At 41.1% G+C, this 15305-nt stretch overlaps 1 protein-coding gene across 1 annotated transcript in view; it reads right to left on the bottom strand.

The window, feature by feature from the left end:
• Window positions 1–223: 223 nt before the first annotated feature.
• LOC119725091 overlaps window positions 224–15305 on the bottom strand; it is a 35893-nt gene continuing 20811 nt past the window's right edge. The window contains exons 9-25 of the mRNA XM_038196453.1: window positions 14650–14968; window positions 13902–14254; window positions 12912–13244; window positions 9154–9429; window positions 8781–9014; window positions 8500–8601; window positions 8038–8165; window positions 7710–7850; window positions 7052–7439; window positions 4574–4764; window positions 4255–4428; window positions 2677–2801; window positions 1945–2044; window positions 1587–1752; window positions 1403–1469; window positions 991–1273; window positions 224–433 (exon numbers count right to left, since the gene is read on the bottom strand). Coding sequence (XP_038052381.1) covers window positions 224–433; window positions 991–1273; window positions 1403–1469; window positions 1587–1752; window positions 1945–2044; window positions 2677–2801; window positions 4255–4428; window positions 4574–4764; window positions 7052–7439; window positions 7710–7850; window positions 8038–8165; window positions 8500–8601; window positions 8781–9014; window positions 9154–9429; window positions 12912–13244; window positions 13902–14254; window positions 14650–14968 — 3590 coding nt within the window. The remainder of the gene's footprint in view (window positions 434–990; window positions 1274–1402; window positions 1470–1586; window positions 1753–1944; window positions 2045–2676; window positions 2802–4254; window positions 4429–4573; window positions 4765–7051; window positions 7440–7709; window positions 7851–8037; window positions 8166–8499; window positions 8602–8780; window positions 9015–9153; window positions 9430–12911; window positions 13245–13901; window positions 14255–14649; window positions 14969–15305) is intronic.

Raw genomic sequence — 15305 nt, 5'->3', positions numbered from 1 at the left:
ATATACATGAAAAACGCTTTGTCTTTTCTCTCATCCATGTGTAAGCTGTAACTACTGTATTATGTCCTAAGACACCCTTGGAAAACAATTATGTACAAAGCAAGTACGAGTGAAAACCACAATCCCAAAATGTAAGTTTAGTTTTTAAACGAGGCACGTAATGAACAAGCAGTGCAGTTTACTTTTGGGTTATAAGTTTGATGTTCCATTTTTCTACTGCAAGTTACTGGTTTCCTGCAATGGAGACATCAAAGCTAGAAGTTTGGATGCTGGATGGTGAAGTAGGAACTGCTGATGTTGAAACCATCTCAGCATCGTTGGACTTTGCAGGGCGTGCGATTGTCAAACGCCGGCCAAGGCAACTCAAGTATGGAATTACGGCAGAACGAACCTCTTCTCGACGAACGCAAAACATGATGAAGACAACCACGCCCTTGGACCAAAAACAACAAAAAAAGGGTTTTTTTAATCTCAAATTTAGCTCTAGATACCATTTTAATTAAGTTAGTGAGGGTTTTCCCGGCTATTTTAAAACTTGCAACACACAAATTCCTTGTATCGATACTTTAATTTCGCCCCCGAACATCGCAAAGCTCAATTCTCAATTTGAATTTCAGAAAGCAACCACTTTGTGACGAAATGTAATGACAACAACATTAAAATGAATGACGAAAAAAGAATTTGCTTTTTCAATTCAACGCTGATTGTTACACCAGATGAATTTCACAAATTTAGGACGAATACATATGTTTATAAATAAATATTTAGGAACGCTAAATATTTGAATTATACTGAACCTTAAATGAAATCTAGTGGTGGCTTTCTGAAATTCAAACTGAAGATTCAGCTTGGCGATGTTCGGGGACGAAATAAAAGTATCGATATAAAGAATGTGTGTGGTGCAAGTGTTAAAATAACCGGGGAAACCTATTATTTTCTGCAACATTTAAGTTAATTAGAATAAATACAAGAATGATTTTCCTCGTTCACCTGCAAGGAGTTGGCCAGACAGAAGATGAGCTGGAAGGCAAAATTGGTCTCTGGTGATCCTTCGATGATGACAAGGAACGCAAAACACCAGGTCAAGCCCATGAGGGCGGAGATTCCCACGGCATTCTGGAGGCGTTTAGAGATCTGCTGGGAGCGAGATGCCTCTCTGACCTTCCGGAGACTGCGCATGACCAAGATGAAGGTGATGATGTTGTGGATGAGGATGACACCAATGGGAGGTAGGAGGCCGAGGTACAGTACAAGACCAGGCTCAAGAAAGCAACTAATTAAATATAAAAAAAAATCCAAATATAGCAGTTTCTGTGAAGCGTTGGCGGAATTTACTGTAACCAATACATTAAAATGGTCAAAGAGAACAGCCGCTGAATACAGACATGAATGTTTTACGTACTAATGCTCGGTGCCGTAGTGATGAGTTGCTGCGGCCAAGGTGATCGTCAGAACAATGAGCGGAGATCCTGGGAACAGTTGAATGGGAAAAGTGTTGATAACTGATATCTAAGCGTAACACGTGTATTCTACATTAAATGTGTTACCAGCACATAAACATGTCAAAACATTTGAACTAAACTCACCCCAAGCGATGAGGCAAGCCTTGAGCATATATCGAGGCGTGTCTTCTGGGAACACCTTCACCGTACTGACGTACATGTTCCTGGCTTCAACGGCCATCCACATCATAGTGGACAGAGTCAAGTAGTGGAGTAAAGCGGCAACAAACACACAACCACCCTCAGATCCCTTCTGTACACAATATCAAAAGTTTAGACATTTCAATCACAGTCAAAAACTAGTCGCTAGTTGTCTCGTCATGGGTCTGCAGTGCTGGGCCAATAGGTTCAATATTACGAATATTAACGATTGAAATAATAACATTTTCTTGACAATTCTCGAGGAAGTAAACATCAAAATGACAGAATTAAAAAAAAATACCTTGGCGTTGTCTACCCCTGCAACGAACACGAAATACAACATCAACAAGGAGAAGCAAAAATGGATGAAGATCTGACGAGATTTGCCGCTTCGTAGCTTCCTGAAATGATAATAAAGTTGGAAATTGTAAATGTAATAGTAGAATAATGACATGTATAGAGAGTTTTTCCTGGACAGTGAACAGTTAAAGAGGTTGTGGAATGCTCGAAGACATTTCTGTCATTTTCGGGTATATGTAGCCTAAGGTAAACAGGACTCCCGATGCAGTGTAGTATACGCAAGTCCTGTTTATTACGTCACGATTTACTGTCGCGACATTGTTTTTGGCTGGTTCTTTAATGTTAGTTCAAGGCATGCATCTGATTTTCAAAGAATAATTGTAATATGAGGCCAGGTGGCAGGGATGTGGTTTGAGCATTATTCTTCACTTAGAGATGAATACGAAGCTTTGGACGAGTATTGGATACACCTGTTGTATAAATCATGACTATTCAAGAATTACCAATGAAGATGATCCGTATGGTTATCGTAGTGTTTTGTTATATTTATTTCTTCATTTGTTAACATGTTGCCGTTGTATCATGAAGAGGGCGCTGTTCAGTGTCACTGAAATCTTACCGCTTTGGCATCCATGTAGGTTTTTTTTCCAGATTATTAAGCAACTTAATATTCAATGGTGAGAAAGGAAACGGTTGGGGTATGATAGCGTTATCAAAAGTATATTAGAGTCACCTGACAGCCAAGTATATAATCAGCGTGATAGCCAGAGCTACGATGGACAATGCACAGCCAACCTTGCTGATGATGTCAAGTGCTCGCTTAGAAGGAGTGTTAGCAGGAGTCTGACCCTTAACATCCTGCAAAAAAAGGCATATAGTTCACTTTTTTTGGAGAAAAGCAGTTCATGTGCAGGGGGCCGAGAAGACTTGAGATCAAATCGGTAATTGCTCGGGCTTAGTCCGCCTGTGCCGCCGCGTACCACCGGCGTTGACTACTGCATACTGTCCCAGGGTTACATGTTGCGCGCGGTTTATATTAACACGTAGTCCGTGGGCTAGGGGGCGGGGGGGGGGGGTCCCAATGCACCCCCAACCCCCCGCCACCGATATTTTGTTATCCTTGGCATGTCCCCAATAGGAAAAAAAGATGTTAACTGTGAACATTTAGGGATGCTTTCTCTCAGGAGCCAACTTATTGGAACCGCCTCTGATTGAGCTTAGATGCCTAAACCTAAGCAGACCTTGATCGATCTTAATCAACTTCAACACAATCTTTATGAATAGCTCGTTCAAACAAATCTTTGGTTGTCATAGAAACTAACTGTAGAGGGCGCTACAATCAAACGAAATGTATATGCAGATTTATTTTGGAGATTATCAGAAAATGTCTTATGTTCAGACATAGCAATTTACTGTTCATATTAAAAGCCACTTCCCACAGTTGGTTTTCGTGACAAACATATTTAAAAGAGCTATTCATAAAAATTAGTTTGATTAAGATCGGTCAAGGTATATGCTTAGTTTATGGCGTTTTGTTTCTTACCCTTCCAACCCTAGTGCTAAGAAAATGCATCTAAGCTAAATCAGAGGCTCAAAAAAATAATAACAGAGGTGGTGGGTTCGAGTGCACTGGGACCCCCCATAGCCCACGGACTAACGCGGGAAAGATCCCTGCATCCTCCGCCCCAACATGCGTGTACGTTGTACGTGGATTTCAATCACTGACTTGAAAAGTCTGCACCCGCGTTTGCACGCCAGACATGGAAAATGCTTGGACGGAAAACTCTGATTGGCTAGGAATCAGGGGATGTGAATATTTATATTACACCTGACATTAGCGCGTCTCGGTGCAAGTACGGTGCGTGTTCGCGTGACTTGAGGGGTGAATGCTTCACCCTGCAACACAGCCTGGAACGAATCGATTGATTGAGAGGACGAAAGCTAATCCCTGGGTTGTTTGGAGTTCCATGCATCATTATATTTTTACAATGCTGGGCTCATAAATGAATAACCGTCCGAATTCATATTAGTCCAGTCGTTAGACATGTCATGCCAGGATAGGAATTAATGTAAACACGATACACAGCGCTAGCGAGCGCCGTGCTAGTGCCTCGTCGGACAAAACACTACTATTTCACTACCTGTCCTCAAGTCTACGGGTTGGGGCTAATTGGTTAAGGAAAAACATTATTTCAATTTTATAAGAGATTTTGAATTTCGCATCGACACATATTTTGAAAAATACAACGATGAAGAGTTTTGAGATATATTTTGCTGGGATCGTAGTGATACTTTTGCTTCTAATACATACCACAAGAATGGCAAAGTTGGTGGCGTGGTAGCAATCACATCGGACTTGCTCATTTGGCGGTTGTGCACGTGCGCAACCAGCTGGTGACCAATCACCAACTCTGTCTTCAAGTTCAAAGTTCCAGGACACGCACTGGATCGTCTCCAACTTTTCAGCCGTTGCATTATCAGGCTTCTGTTAAAACAAATACACAACTAAATGTATCTTTTTTATGGTTTTTAATCATCAAAGTCTGTGTATTTGGGGCAGTGGTACATTATCGTAAACACATTTTGTGGAAAGTCTACACTCCGTTATACATAAACATTCACAAACCTACCTTGAAAATAATCACGACTGGGTCGGATAGGTTGACAAGTTCAACATTCTCCACAGTCAGTGAGACGACAGATCCAGCGACCTTACGAGTCGAGTTATTCTGCCCTTGGTACTCTCTGATTGAAGCAGACTGAAACAACGTGTCGTCAGCATAGACAAGGAATCCGACTTGCAGCTGGACAGAGCTGTTATCTACATTCAAATTGATAAGATGACATCGGTAATAGTGATTCACACAGGGAGAGTGATTAACTAATGCAATATAATCTCCAGGCTGATACAAACTGAACAATTTAATTATCTCGGAAATCAATAGCATTTCTCTGAGGCCGCCGTCGAGTCGACCATGTGACAACCTAGAACAGTTGGCGATTGACTTTCATCTGATGCTGATGCTGAACCTTTGTAGATCTAGCTGCGTATGAGCTACGACCATCGGGAAGATATCAGTTGCCAATTTTGTTTTGCAACCTGAGTATAACGGGAAGTTATTAAAACGATCGGCATCAGTGGACGCTCGAACACATCAAAAGTTGGTATAGCAAAATGTCAACGTCTCAATCGACCTGTGTGAGTTCGATGTCGTGCGCGTATCTGTATATCTTATTGTGAATCGCCGTCGCGGCGTGGGTGACATGAACATGGTTGTAATTATTCTGTGTCGAGATGCCGTTTGTTCCATCATAATCACATGATTTGACAGTATTGTGGCGAAAAACCCCTATGTCTTGGCTAACCGTCGCTCCTCTACCAGACAGGGCGAGCGGCAGTCCAGCTGATACTGTATGGGGTGGTTCGTTTGGAGACCGTATATCGCCGCGCGTAACGACCACACCGGGGAGAATTTGGCTATAGGGACGACAAATTAATGCCAACTCACAAAAGGGATAAGGAGACCAAGTTACTTCCACAGTGTTGGGTCACACAGCGACCCCTTTTTATTTCCCACACGGACTCCTTGGGGAGAGTTCTCCTAAGGGATAGCAACTTCTTCAGTTCAAGGAGGGGAATCCAAAATCACTAAGGGAGTTCCTTAAGGGAAGTCCTTAGGCTCACTAAGTTCCCGGCCAGGCAAGGGAATCCTTAGCAACTAAATTTATCGCAATTAAGGCAGTGATCCAAAAGACGAAATCTTGCCTAAGTGCTCTGAATATCTATCGACAATTATTAAACCCTATTACTTCCCGGAACTCCCGTCTAGAGAATTTACTACCCCCAAATGGTCCAATTAACCAACAGACCCAAATCCGCGTCCCAATGCGTGGTAATCTTAAAACTTACCACGCGACTCTCCTGACAGCACTACGGCTTGTGAACGACACGGAACGCAAGGGGAGGGGAGCAAGGCGGTTGCCCCCCCCCAAAAAAAAGAGAAACAAAAAAGAGGTGCGAAGCCATAATGCTGTTAATATTTTTTTGTTTGGGGGGGGGGGGACGGAAAATGCTCCCCTGCTCACGCTCGGAAAAAAATGATGAATTGAGAATATATGGAAAAAGTAAAGGACTTTGGGGGAAAAATTTGCTTTGCCCTCCCCCTGGAAAAAATCCTGGTGACGCCCATGATGGCACACTACGCAAAGCTAAGACGATGCTTACTCTCCGATCCGGCTCGCTACTGGCCAAAAATGCGCCTAGCGCACAAGTGCACCCTCTCTCAGGGTGTAGACCAGTAGATCGGTCCGAAATTGCCTACGCCGGCCAAATCACGATTTGCATGCCCTCAAAATCTTCAGTATTTGAGCATGCTGTGGGCCACGAACTTGAGGGTTTGTAAAAAATATGGGTGGAAGACGTGCACAGGACTGGGAGCTTGCAGTTCTGTGTAATTTGGATGTAATTTGGACCCTAAAAGCGCTCTATTTTGCAATGGAGTGTAGGCATCGTTTTTCAAAATGGCGATGGGCTTCAGGACTTTTTTCAGGGGTGATCATCTTCAGATGGAAATTTCTCCTAAAAGTCATCAGTTGACCCCCAAAAATTGAAAAGAAAATGAAAGATGATGAAATAAGCTTTAATTTGATGTGTGTCTCGAACACCTTGGAGAGTTGTGAGTATTTTCCCCGAATTTTTGAAGTAGGAGCATTTACCATTGGGGTCTATGGAAGTTTATTTACTGGTCTGTTACCCTCAGCTCCAACACGTACGCCAAAGTATGGAGGGCAAAATGGGCCAAAAACTGAGCACTAAAGCTGCATTTTGCTACAGCATTAAGGCTTGAGTATGACGTTTGTGCTTGAAGCCAACGTTCGTTGCGGCGCAATTTAATAAGCAAAACACAGGTCGACCCGAGGGCGGCTTTAAGGTGAAGACCGTCTTAGTCACGGCTTTTATAATAAGGTTGTCTCCGAACCCATCCTCCTCTTCAACCTGCCCCCCCCCCCCCCTCCGAATTTGTCATTCCCACTCTACCTCAAGAGAGTTTTCTAATGCTTCAGAAAAGCAACTATATATTTTGTTTAAAGCTGATGAAGCTACTTACTGTCAGCTGACCGAATCGAGTCAACGATGTTCCGTGGTAATTGAACCGATGCCACCACATCAATACCCTTAGGGATCTCATAAGCATCCATAAAGGTCTTGATCTCAGTTCCAACGAGTGAACCCTCTTGTGGTGACCCTTGTCCAGGCTGTCGTACAGATACAAAGCTGAGTCCATTTCTTGACTGCACTGGATCCAGACTGACCGCCTCGACGTGAATGGTGTCCTGACGTATACTGACCTGACCTTCTTGTCTCAGAGTCAGGGAGACCTGACGCTCTACGGACTGGATGATGGCTGAAGAGTTACCAGCATTGATATTGGGAGTCTGGGAGTCAGGAGTGTTCATTATGACATTGCTCACGCTCTCCAACACCAACTCAGTAACCTTCAGAAGGACATTTTAAACGTAAAGACGAATGCGTTTACATTGAGACTACCACTCTAAAATCGGACTCTATACAACCACAGCAGACGCTGTTCCACCAACCAGTGACATCATGCGCATATTAGTTGTCTCTCAGGAGACAAGGAGGCCAACAACAACCTAATGAGATTACTTTTACATATGAGTGTTCCCAAGACACTTAAAGATGTTGCCCCTTGACCTTGAAAAGTGATGTAAAGTTATTTATATAAAATGACGAATAATACATACCTGTACGTCTCCTGATCCTGCCCCAACAATGTTCACCAAAATGTTGGAAACCGCCTCCACATCTGCATCCTCAGGTGACGCTGACGTCTGATTGACCAGAAACTCAGCCACTTCAACCACATTTCCTGTACTAACTTCAACCTAGAAGAATAAAAAAAAAACCTATTCAGTCAACAAGAGTTAATAATTGCCTCATGTGATCTTTAACTGTCATATAAACAATGAATGCAAAAAAATTGTTACAATGAATCAAATACATTGTAACAATTTTGTTGTTGTTTGCATTCAATCTCTTTCTATGTTGCCTTTAAAGTACTTAAAGCATTACCTTCTCGACGTCCGCAAGGGTAACCTCGTTCCTATATTCACCACAACTGCTGGGTTCATACTCCTCCCATTGGAAGTACACAGGAGGATCTACAAGTGAACAGTTCCGTACGCCACGAGGTTGACCGGCTAAATGGTATAATAATGGTAGACATCAATTAAACAATACATATTTAATTGATGAGACTTAAAGGGTTTGCATGGTGGTCATTATCAATTAATAGGAGGTTAGGCCCTAGCGGTAACACCATGGGAATAACATTGCTTGGTGAGCTGTGTGGTTCTGATAAGTATCAGTTGGTTTTACTCGACGTTTTGAGCAGTATGTTGTTTGTCACAAAGAGATCGATATAATATAATATAATTAAAGAAATGTTAATAAATGAAGCTTAAATGTCAATGGCTAAATTAATCTCTAACAATTTGTATGTTACTCCAATAAATTGTCCTTGTAAATCTGTACCATTCATTGTCATGAGGGGACATCTCTCCACAGACTTAGCGGTTGACCCCGCTGACGTCACCGGCCACGTGAGATCTTCGTATGTTTCCAATTCACACTGACCTGAAGAAAACCAGATGTGCACTACGTCTCAGTAACTTGTAATGAATAATATCACGTGTTAACTTCTCAGGTACACGTATATGATTGCATTTCATACTAAACTATAGTGCTGAATCAATGCTTTCAGACAATATTTTTGCTGTTGATAAAGTTTGGTTCACGATTAGCAAATTACTGACCTTCCATGGTCACAAAGAAGGAACATTCAAGAGACACGCCATACATTGGAAACTGCTGCTGGTAGCTAACTCTACGAGTTCCTATCAAAAACTGATCACCGGGACTGGCAGTAGAGGTAAAGTTGGTTGGTCCACCCCATCCGGTCAGATCTGGTTCTATCCAGTTTACGCTGGCTTCGTTAAGACCGGGACTGGCAAAGGCAGTTATATTATTTGGGCAGGTTATTCCCACGACTTCAAAGAAAATGGAAAGCATAAATAAGATCTTAGTCTTCATTGTAGTTTTGTAACGACGATGTTTTTACAAAAACTTGTAATATACCCTTATAGTTCAGCAAAAAAAGTAAATGTAATGCATCAGGTTTTCACATACCTGTAACTGTAATTCTAAAATCGCAGATGTTCTCGTTCCCAGACTGATCTCTAGCTGTGTACCTCGCTGTAGATATCCCAACCGGAAATGTACCGTGACCAGCTTGGTAACATTCACCGGGCGGGGTTACCTGGCAGGTGAATGTCACATCGACGCTAGAATTGGAGTTGTCAGAGGTCATCGGAGGCGTCCAGATATGAGACGCCTGATTGGACGATGAGATGACTGGAATGATGACATCATCCGGACAGCCAGAGATTTCAGGTGGTTGAGTATCTGTGGCGGTTGAAAACGTACAAACGATACAGCATGTTAAGCTTTCAGTTACAAGCACTATAGGATAAAATACACCGATACCGTTTGATCAATATTATCTTGGACAGTCAGGGTGATATATTTAATTTATTGAAGTCATTTGGAAGCTTATCTTCCAAAGAAACATACACATCCCGGCTTCCACATGTGATTCTGAAGAACAATCACGGATTAACAAAGTAATTGAATGTTTGAATGTATTCGCCACGAGAAAGTTTAAAAGCCAATCCAACTGTAGGACTATAAGAGATATTACAGGAGAGTAGGTATTATTAACTTAGGGTAACTGGAGGTAGGAATGAACATTTCTCTCTAAACATGATAGTTCAAAGGTTGGAGGGAAGCAAGCACCATGCAAGGAATTCCTAAGGGATGCAGCACTTCGGGAAAAGCTTAATACAATATCATTTCGTTCTCCATCTGTGTATTGCATGAATGAGAACAGACAGGAAGCCGAATTTCTCTCTCAAACACTGCGTATTGTAATATTGTATGAAGTAAGTTATCGGGCTCAATCCGATCACCAACTTAGACTACATATTCGCGTTGGTGATCGGGCAAGGCAATCATTGCACTGGACATTGCCCAGTTAAGGTGTGAATACTTTTCAGAACGGAAAAAAAGGATCACGAAACCTTCTAAAGTCATTTGCGGTAGTTTAAAGAATATATGAGCAATTTGGTAAACATTTAAATTTAAAAAATACTGGATGTGCCTCGAGAGGGCGCCCTTTCGATCGATGACGTCATGATGCTTTCATTGTGCATTCTTCCTCAAACACTTCCATAATTTGTATGTCTGTAGTATAATGCCGCCATTTTCACGTTGTATTCAATTTTGAAGTCAATGTCAAACGATTTGTGCCCAGGAATCCAAAATATTGTCCGAGGCAATGTTTAACTGATACCAACAATGAACTTGGTACTGCATTCATTTAAAAAGTAATAGTGGAACTTATCATATGGATTCCAATATTAAACTTATATCGCTTGTAATTATTGATACCTGATAACGTCAAGATGACGTCACAACATTGATAACATCTTCTGACATAGGTCAAAGTTCAGACCGTAGTTTGGAAGAAATCTTGGTTCCTTTTGATTCGAGGCTTGTTTCTATATTTTGAATTCACCTAGATTTGACCTGTGCTAGCATCATCAGTTGCATTACTAATGTTACTGGCAGTTAAGTTGTCCACATCACAAGTAGCATTAAAACGGTTAACCATATTGAAGACACACTCTAAACAATCCACGGCCGAATTAGACCCAATAATTTTCATGGTCAAATGGCACTTCTCTTGATGTTTTTTTCAAGTCATTAAGGTCTACCTGTTTGAGGCGCTATATTGAAATTGTAGCAACCGCTGCAGTTTTTCTGGCTGTTCCCCGCAACCGAACCGTCCTAATAATTATAAGACTACGTTGATGCTAATAAGGCATAATAAAAAAAACTGGTGAAGATTGCAACCAGTCACGTTGGAATGTTATGTCAATTATCGGCAATGAAGATCCGTTCAAATCCTAAATCAATCACAATTAGAGGTTTGCGTTTGTCTTTGTAACAAACGCAGATAGGGTGATGGGACGCTAAACTTTTCATTTGGTAGTTGTAAATGGTTTAAGCCCCCAAAAATGGAACATGTGAAATTCATTTTTTTTTCGGCTGAAGAATTCTTATGAATTTGAACAAATGCATCCTTTAGGGATTGTTAGACTCCAAACACATTTTATTTACACGTTACTTCCGATTAATAACGTCATCAGTTACAAATGTGCATAATGACTCTGACGTTGAATAAATAACCTCCGAAAATAGCAAAAATACATGAACGTTTACGTGCTGTACGTATTAATGACTCTTGATTTTCGGTTAAATGACGTCCCAGCATTAGGGAACCCATCTTCAATAATGAACTTAATATCATGAATTTGGCAAAAGTAATTCCCAATAGGTACCGAATTGATGAATTTTATTTTAAAAGCCAAAAATTGATCATCTCTTATGTCTCCCTACAATAACTTGCAGACTGATGACGTCATTATATGAAACTTCGCTGAGTAATTATTAATCTGACCAAAGAATGTTTACGGGCAATTTGATAAAATATTGACAAATGTTTTATTATAAAAAAAATCAACTTGTATTGATGTGCCGTAAGAGGGCGGCAGAGCGCCCTTTAGGGCGATGGCGTAATCGTGCCTTTTTGAGTTAATCATCCCTCACTAAATATTTTCTGAATTAGAATAACTGTAGAAAAATGCTTCCGTTCTCAAGTTATTTTCATTTATCATTGCACTTCCGGTAACCACGGAAGTAAAAATCCTGGAAAGTGCCTGGGAATCACAAATGTTGCCCAAACCAAATTTTCATTAAACTGACCGGTACCTAAGACTTCAGATGTATTTTTCGAATAAAGCCACCGGATTAAGTGTTCCAACAGTACTAACAATCATTAGAATCAAAATGCTGTCAATTACTGCGTGCAGTGAGGCTGTTAAGGTCATATACGAGACGTAATTGTGCACTTTTCGATAAATGCTGTTTGCATAGATCTTCATGCCATAATACATTCAGATATGGGGCCATTTGATATCGGACCTTTTGTGACCTTTGAGAAATCAATGACCTTAACACCTATTATAGCTATTTATCAAAGTTACTTTTTTTCAAGACTATGTCATGGGTATTCATGCAATAAAAATGATTTGCAATGTGGAAACATTTCATATACAAGTACCTTCGAGAGGGCAATGACCTTTGTTTACCCTATTCATAAGATTTACTCGTCAAAACAAATCACTCTTCCAATTCTAAATGGTAGGTCTTCATGCCATGAACAGAATTGTCAAACGTGGGGACAATTCATGTTTGACCTCTGCTGACCTTCATTGAGTCAATGACCTTTTTAATACTCTATTCATTGCTAATAATTAGTTTTACTTTTCAAAAATCCACTTTGGAATTACCCAATTGTAAAGGTTGGGATATCGTGCCATAAAAAAAGAATTTTCAGATGCGATGACATTTCAAAACTGACCTCTGGTGATCCTCGACAGGTTAGTTAATTTTGTATACCCTCTTTGTTTCTGCTTATCTGATTTAATTAAACGCCACTATATCAAGAGCTTAGTCTGAACAATGCAAAAGAAATGTATTTTTAACTATATATTATTCTACAGTCTTGTAATGAATTCAGATCGAAAGGTATTATTTATTCATGACCCCAACCTCCATTTCCTATTTTTCCTGGTAAACGCAACATTAAGGCTACAATACAATCAAGGCAAAACAGCCCCTTTATAAGGTAGAATCTGCGTCAAATTCCGAGTAATTTGATTTCTTTTTCCTGGGAAGGAAGGGGGGTGTTCAACAAAGTATTGAAATAAAGGTTGTCAGGATCCCGTAACTGTGATTAATATAAAACAATAGGTTTCTGTCCTAACCTTCTGAAGGAGATGCCAAGTCGCAAGTTACTCCAGCGTCATTATTATGTCTGCAGCCGGAGGTAACATACCATCCACTGTGCTGGCATTGGTCAATACTTGATTCATTGCCATGACATACAACATTGCTCAGGAGAATCGGGCCTGATCCTCGGCCAAAGTGAGCACTGTGCCAGGCCTGGGATGCAGAAGGGTAGCCGAGCTGTCGGCAGATGACATGGGCATCTATGATGGTCCAGTCTTGATGACAGACTGTACCCCAGTGGCATTTGTAGTACACTTCCACTCTACCTTCATTAGGTGCATCCCCTTTCACAAGCCGTACTGAAACTTGAAAAAGGAGAGGGTACAATTAAATGTTCAAGATATAAGCATGATATTCGACTCTCCCTTTTCTATAAAATTACCTCAGGAAGGCCCATGTATAATTCTGATCAGTATTATATTGATGCGTGCATTGATGACTATGTCTGAAGTTTACGCTTAGACGTTAGCTCTTGTGCAAATTTTGAATATATGTATTGCGCAAATGTGTGTGCAAACAAGTGCGCACACGCGTGTACCCGTAAAATGAACTCTCTATAGTGATAAAAAGCGCCCTCTTTGTTGGTACAGTAAGCTTATACGATAAGGATGAATTCCTCAACAATTTGCCAAACGTCATCAACGTATAATCAGCCCTTTGCAAGTCCGTTTATTAGTCACAAAAAATCAATTGTGTCTGTACTATTATCAGGCTGAAAACACTGAGCTATATATCGAACTTATTAGGGGGTTAAACACTGCTTTATTTTTCACGTGACACACAGTCAGCAGCCATGTTGGAACAAACGGTTACTCAAAGAGAGCACTAACAGTTCTTGTTTCCCACGCGTTACTACATGTACAACCTTATATTAATTGTTTTATGAGTGCACTTATTAATACTTTTTTTCATTGTGGTAGAGTATTTAGTTAAACAAAAATATATCAACTCAAAATGCATACCTGGTGAAGAGGTATTGACAATGAGCTGCTCCCCACAAGTCACTCCGGCATCTTCTGTGTGACTGCAGCTGTGATTGAACCACCCACTGTGTTCACATAGGTCTATGTTTGATTCGGTGCCATTGCAAGCAACATTACGCAGGAGAATCGGTCCTGATCCTTCACCAAAGTGACTACCTTGCCAGGCCTGTGATGCAGGAGGGTAGCCGAGTTGCCGACAGATGACGTTGGCATCTTCAATGCTCCAGCCATCGTCACAGACAGTGCCCCACTGACCATCGTGGTATATTTCTATACGACCCTCATACGGAAAGCTGCCATTGGTGAGTCGAACTGGAACTGAAAATAAAACACTGAAAGGTTAATTTGCAATTAAGGTTTTTAGTAGAACCTTTGAAAACCAATTAAATTTTAAAGCAGCGCATGTTGGTAAATAAGCATACACTGCCAAAACAAAACCCCGTAAAAACACTTTCGATTCCTTGTAATTTTTACGACTGTTTATTCCGTTATTGCTAGACCCGTCCCAAAAAAAGAACGAGCCAGGGGTGGATCCAGGGTTTTTTGGCGGGGGGGGGGGGGCATCAGTAATCGCTGAATAGTGTACATTTACCCCCGTAACTCAACTGGCTTTTGAATTTTGTGCACAGGCGGACATTATTAGCAGTATAATGCGTTTGTTGGCGTAACAGTTTACAACCCCTCACTATCAACCCCACAGTAGATCAACTCACCAGGTTTGGCAAACATCTCGTTACATTTTACTCCAATATCGCCGTAGTAATACCAACAATCGAGGTTGTACCATCCAGTATGATCGCATTGGTCAATTCTTGATTCACTGCCACGACATTCAACATTGTCCAAGAGAATCGGTCCTGATCCTTGACCAAAGTGAGCCCTCCGCCAGGTCTGAGTTGCAGAGGTGTAGCCGAGCTGTCGACAGACGACATTAGCCTCTTCAATGCCCCAGTGACTAGAGCCACAGATAGTACCCCATTCGCATCGGTAGAATACTTCCACTCTCCCTTCATGCGGCGTGTTCCCATCAGCAAGACGGACAACCACTGCCACGGAAAACAGTATTGCAATGAAACAAGACATTTCGAATCAATGATACAATTAATGGAATTGAATGATAAAAATAACAAAGTGCTAACATGCATGTGGGGGACATCCTATCAAGAAGTTTGCATATTCTACAGATGCTCATGCATATCGGACCAAAAGGTTAAATTCGGTCCCCGAGTTGTTCATGGAAGCTTATTCGTTTCTTTGTTGTATTGATCTGTTGTTTACGCAGTTATTCCTGCTCTCCGAAATCTTCATTCAGGTTTGAGGGTACCAAACTGCTGGGTCCACATGTTTGTGGTAATCGGAAATATTTGTGTGCAGTTTGGTTTG

Source organism: Patiria miniata, unplaced genomic scaffold (genome assembly GCF_015706575.1).
Source record: "Patiria miniata isolate m_02_andy unplaced genomic scaffold, ASM1570657v1 HiC_scaffold_18, whole genome shotgun sequence".
NCBI lineage: Eukaryota > Metazoa > Echinodermata > Asteroidea > Valvatida > Asterinidae > Patiria > Patiria miniata.
This window is presented reverse-complemented; position numbering and strand designations above follow the sequence as displayed.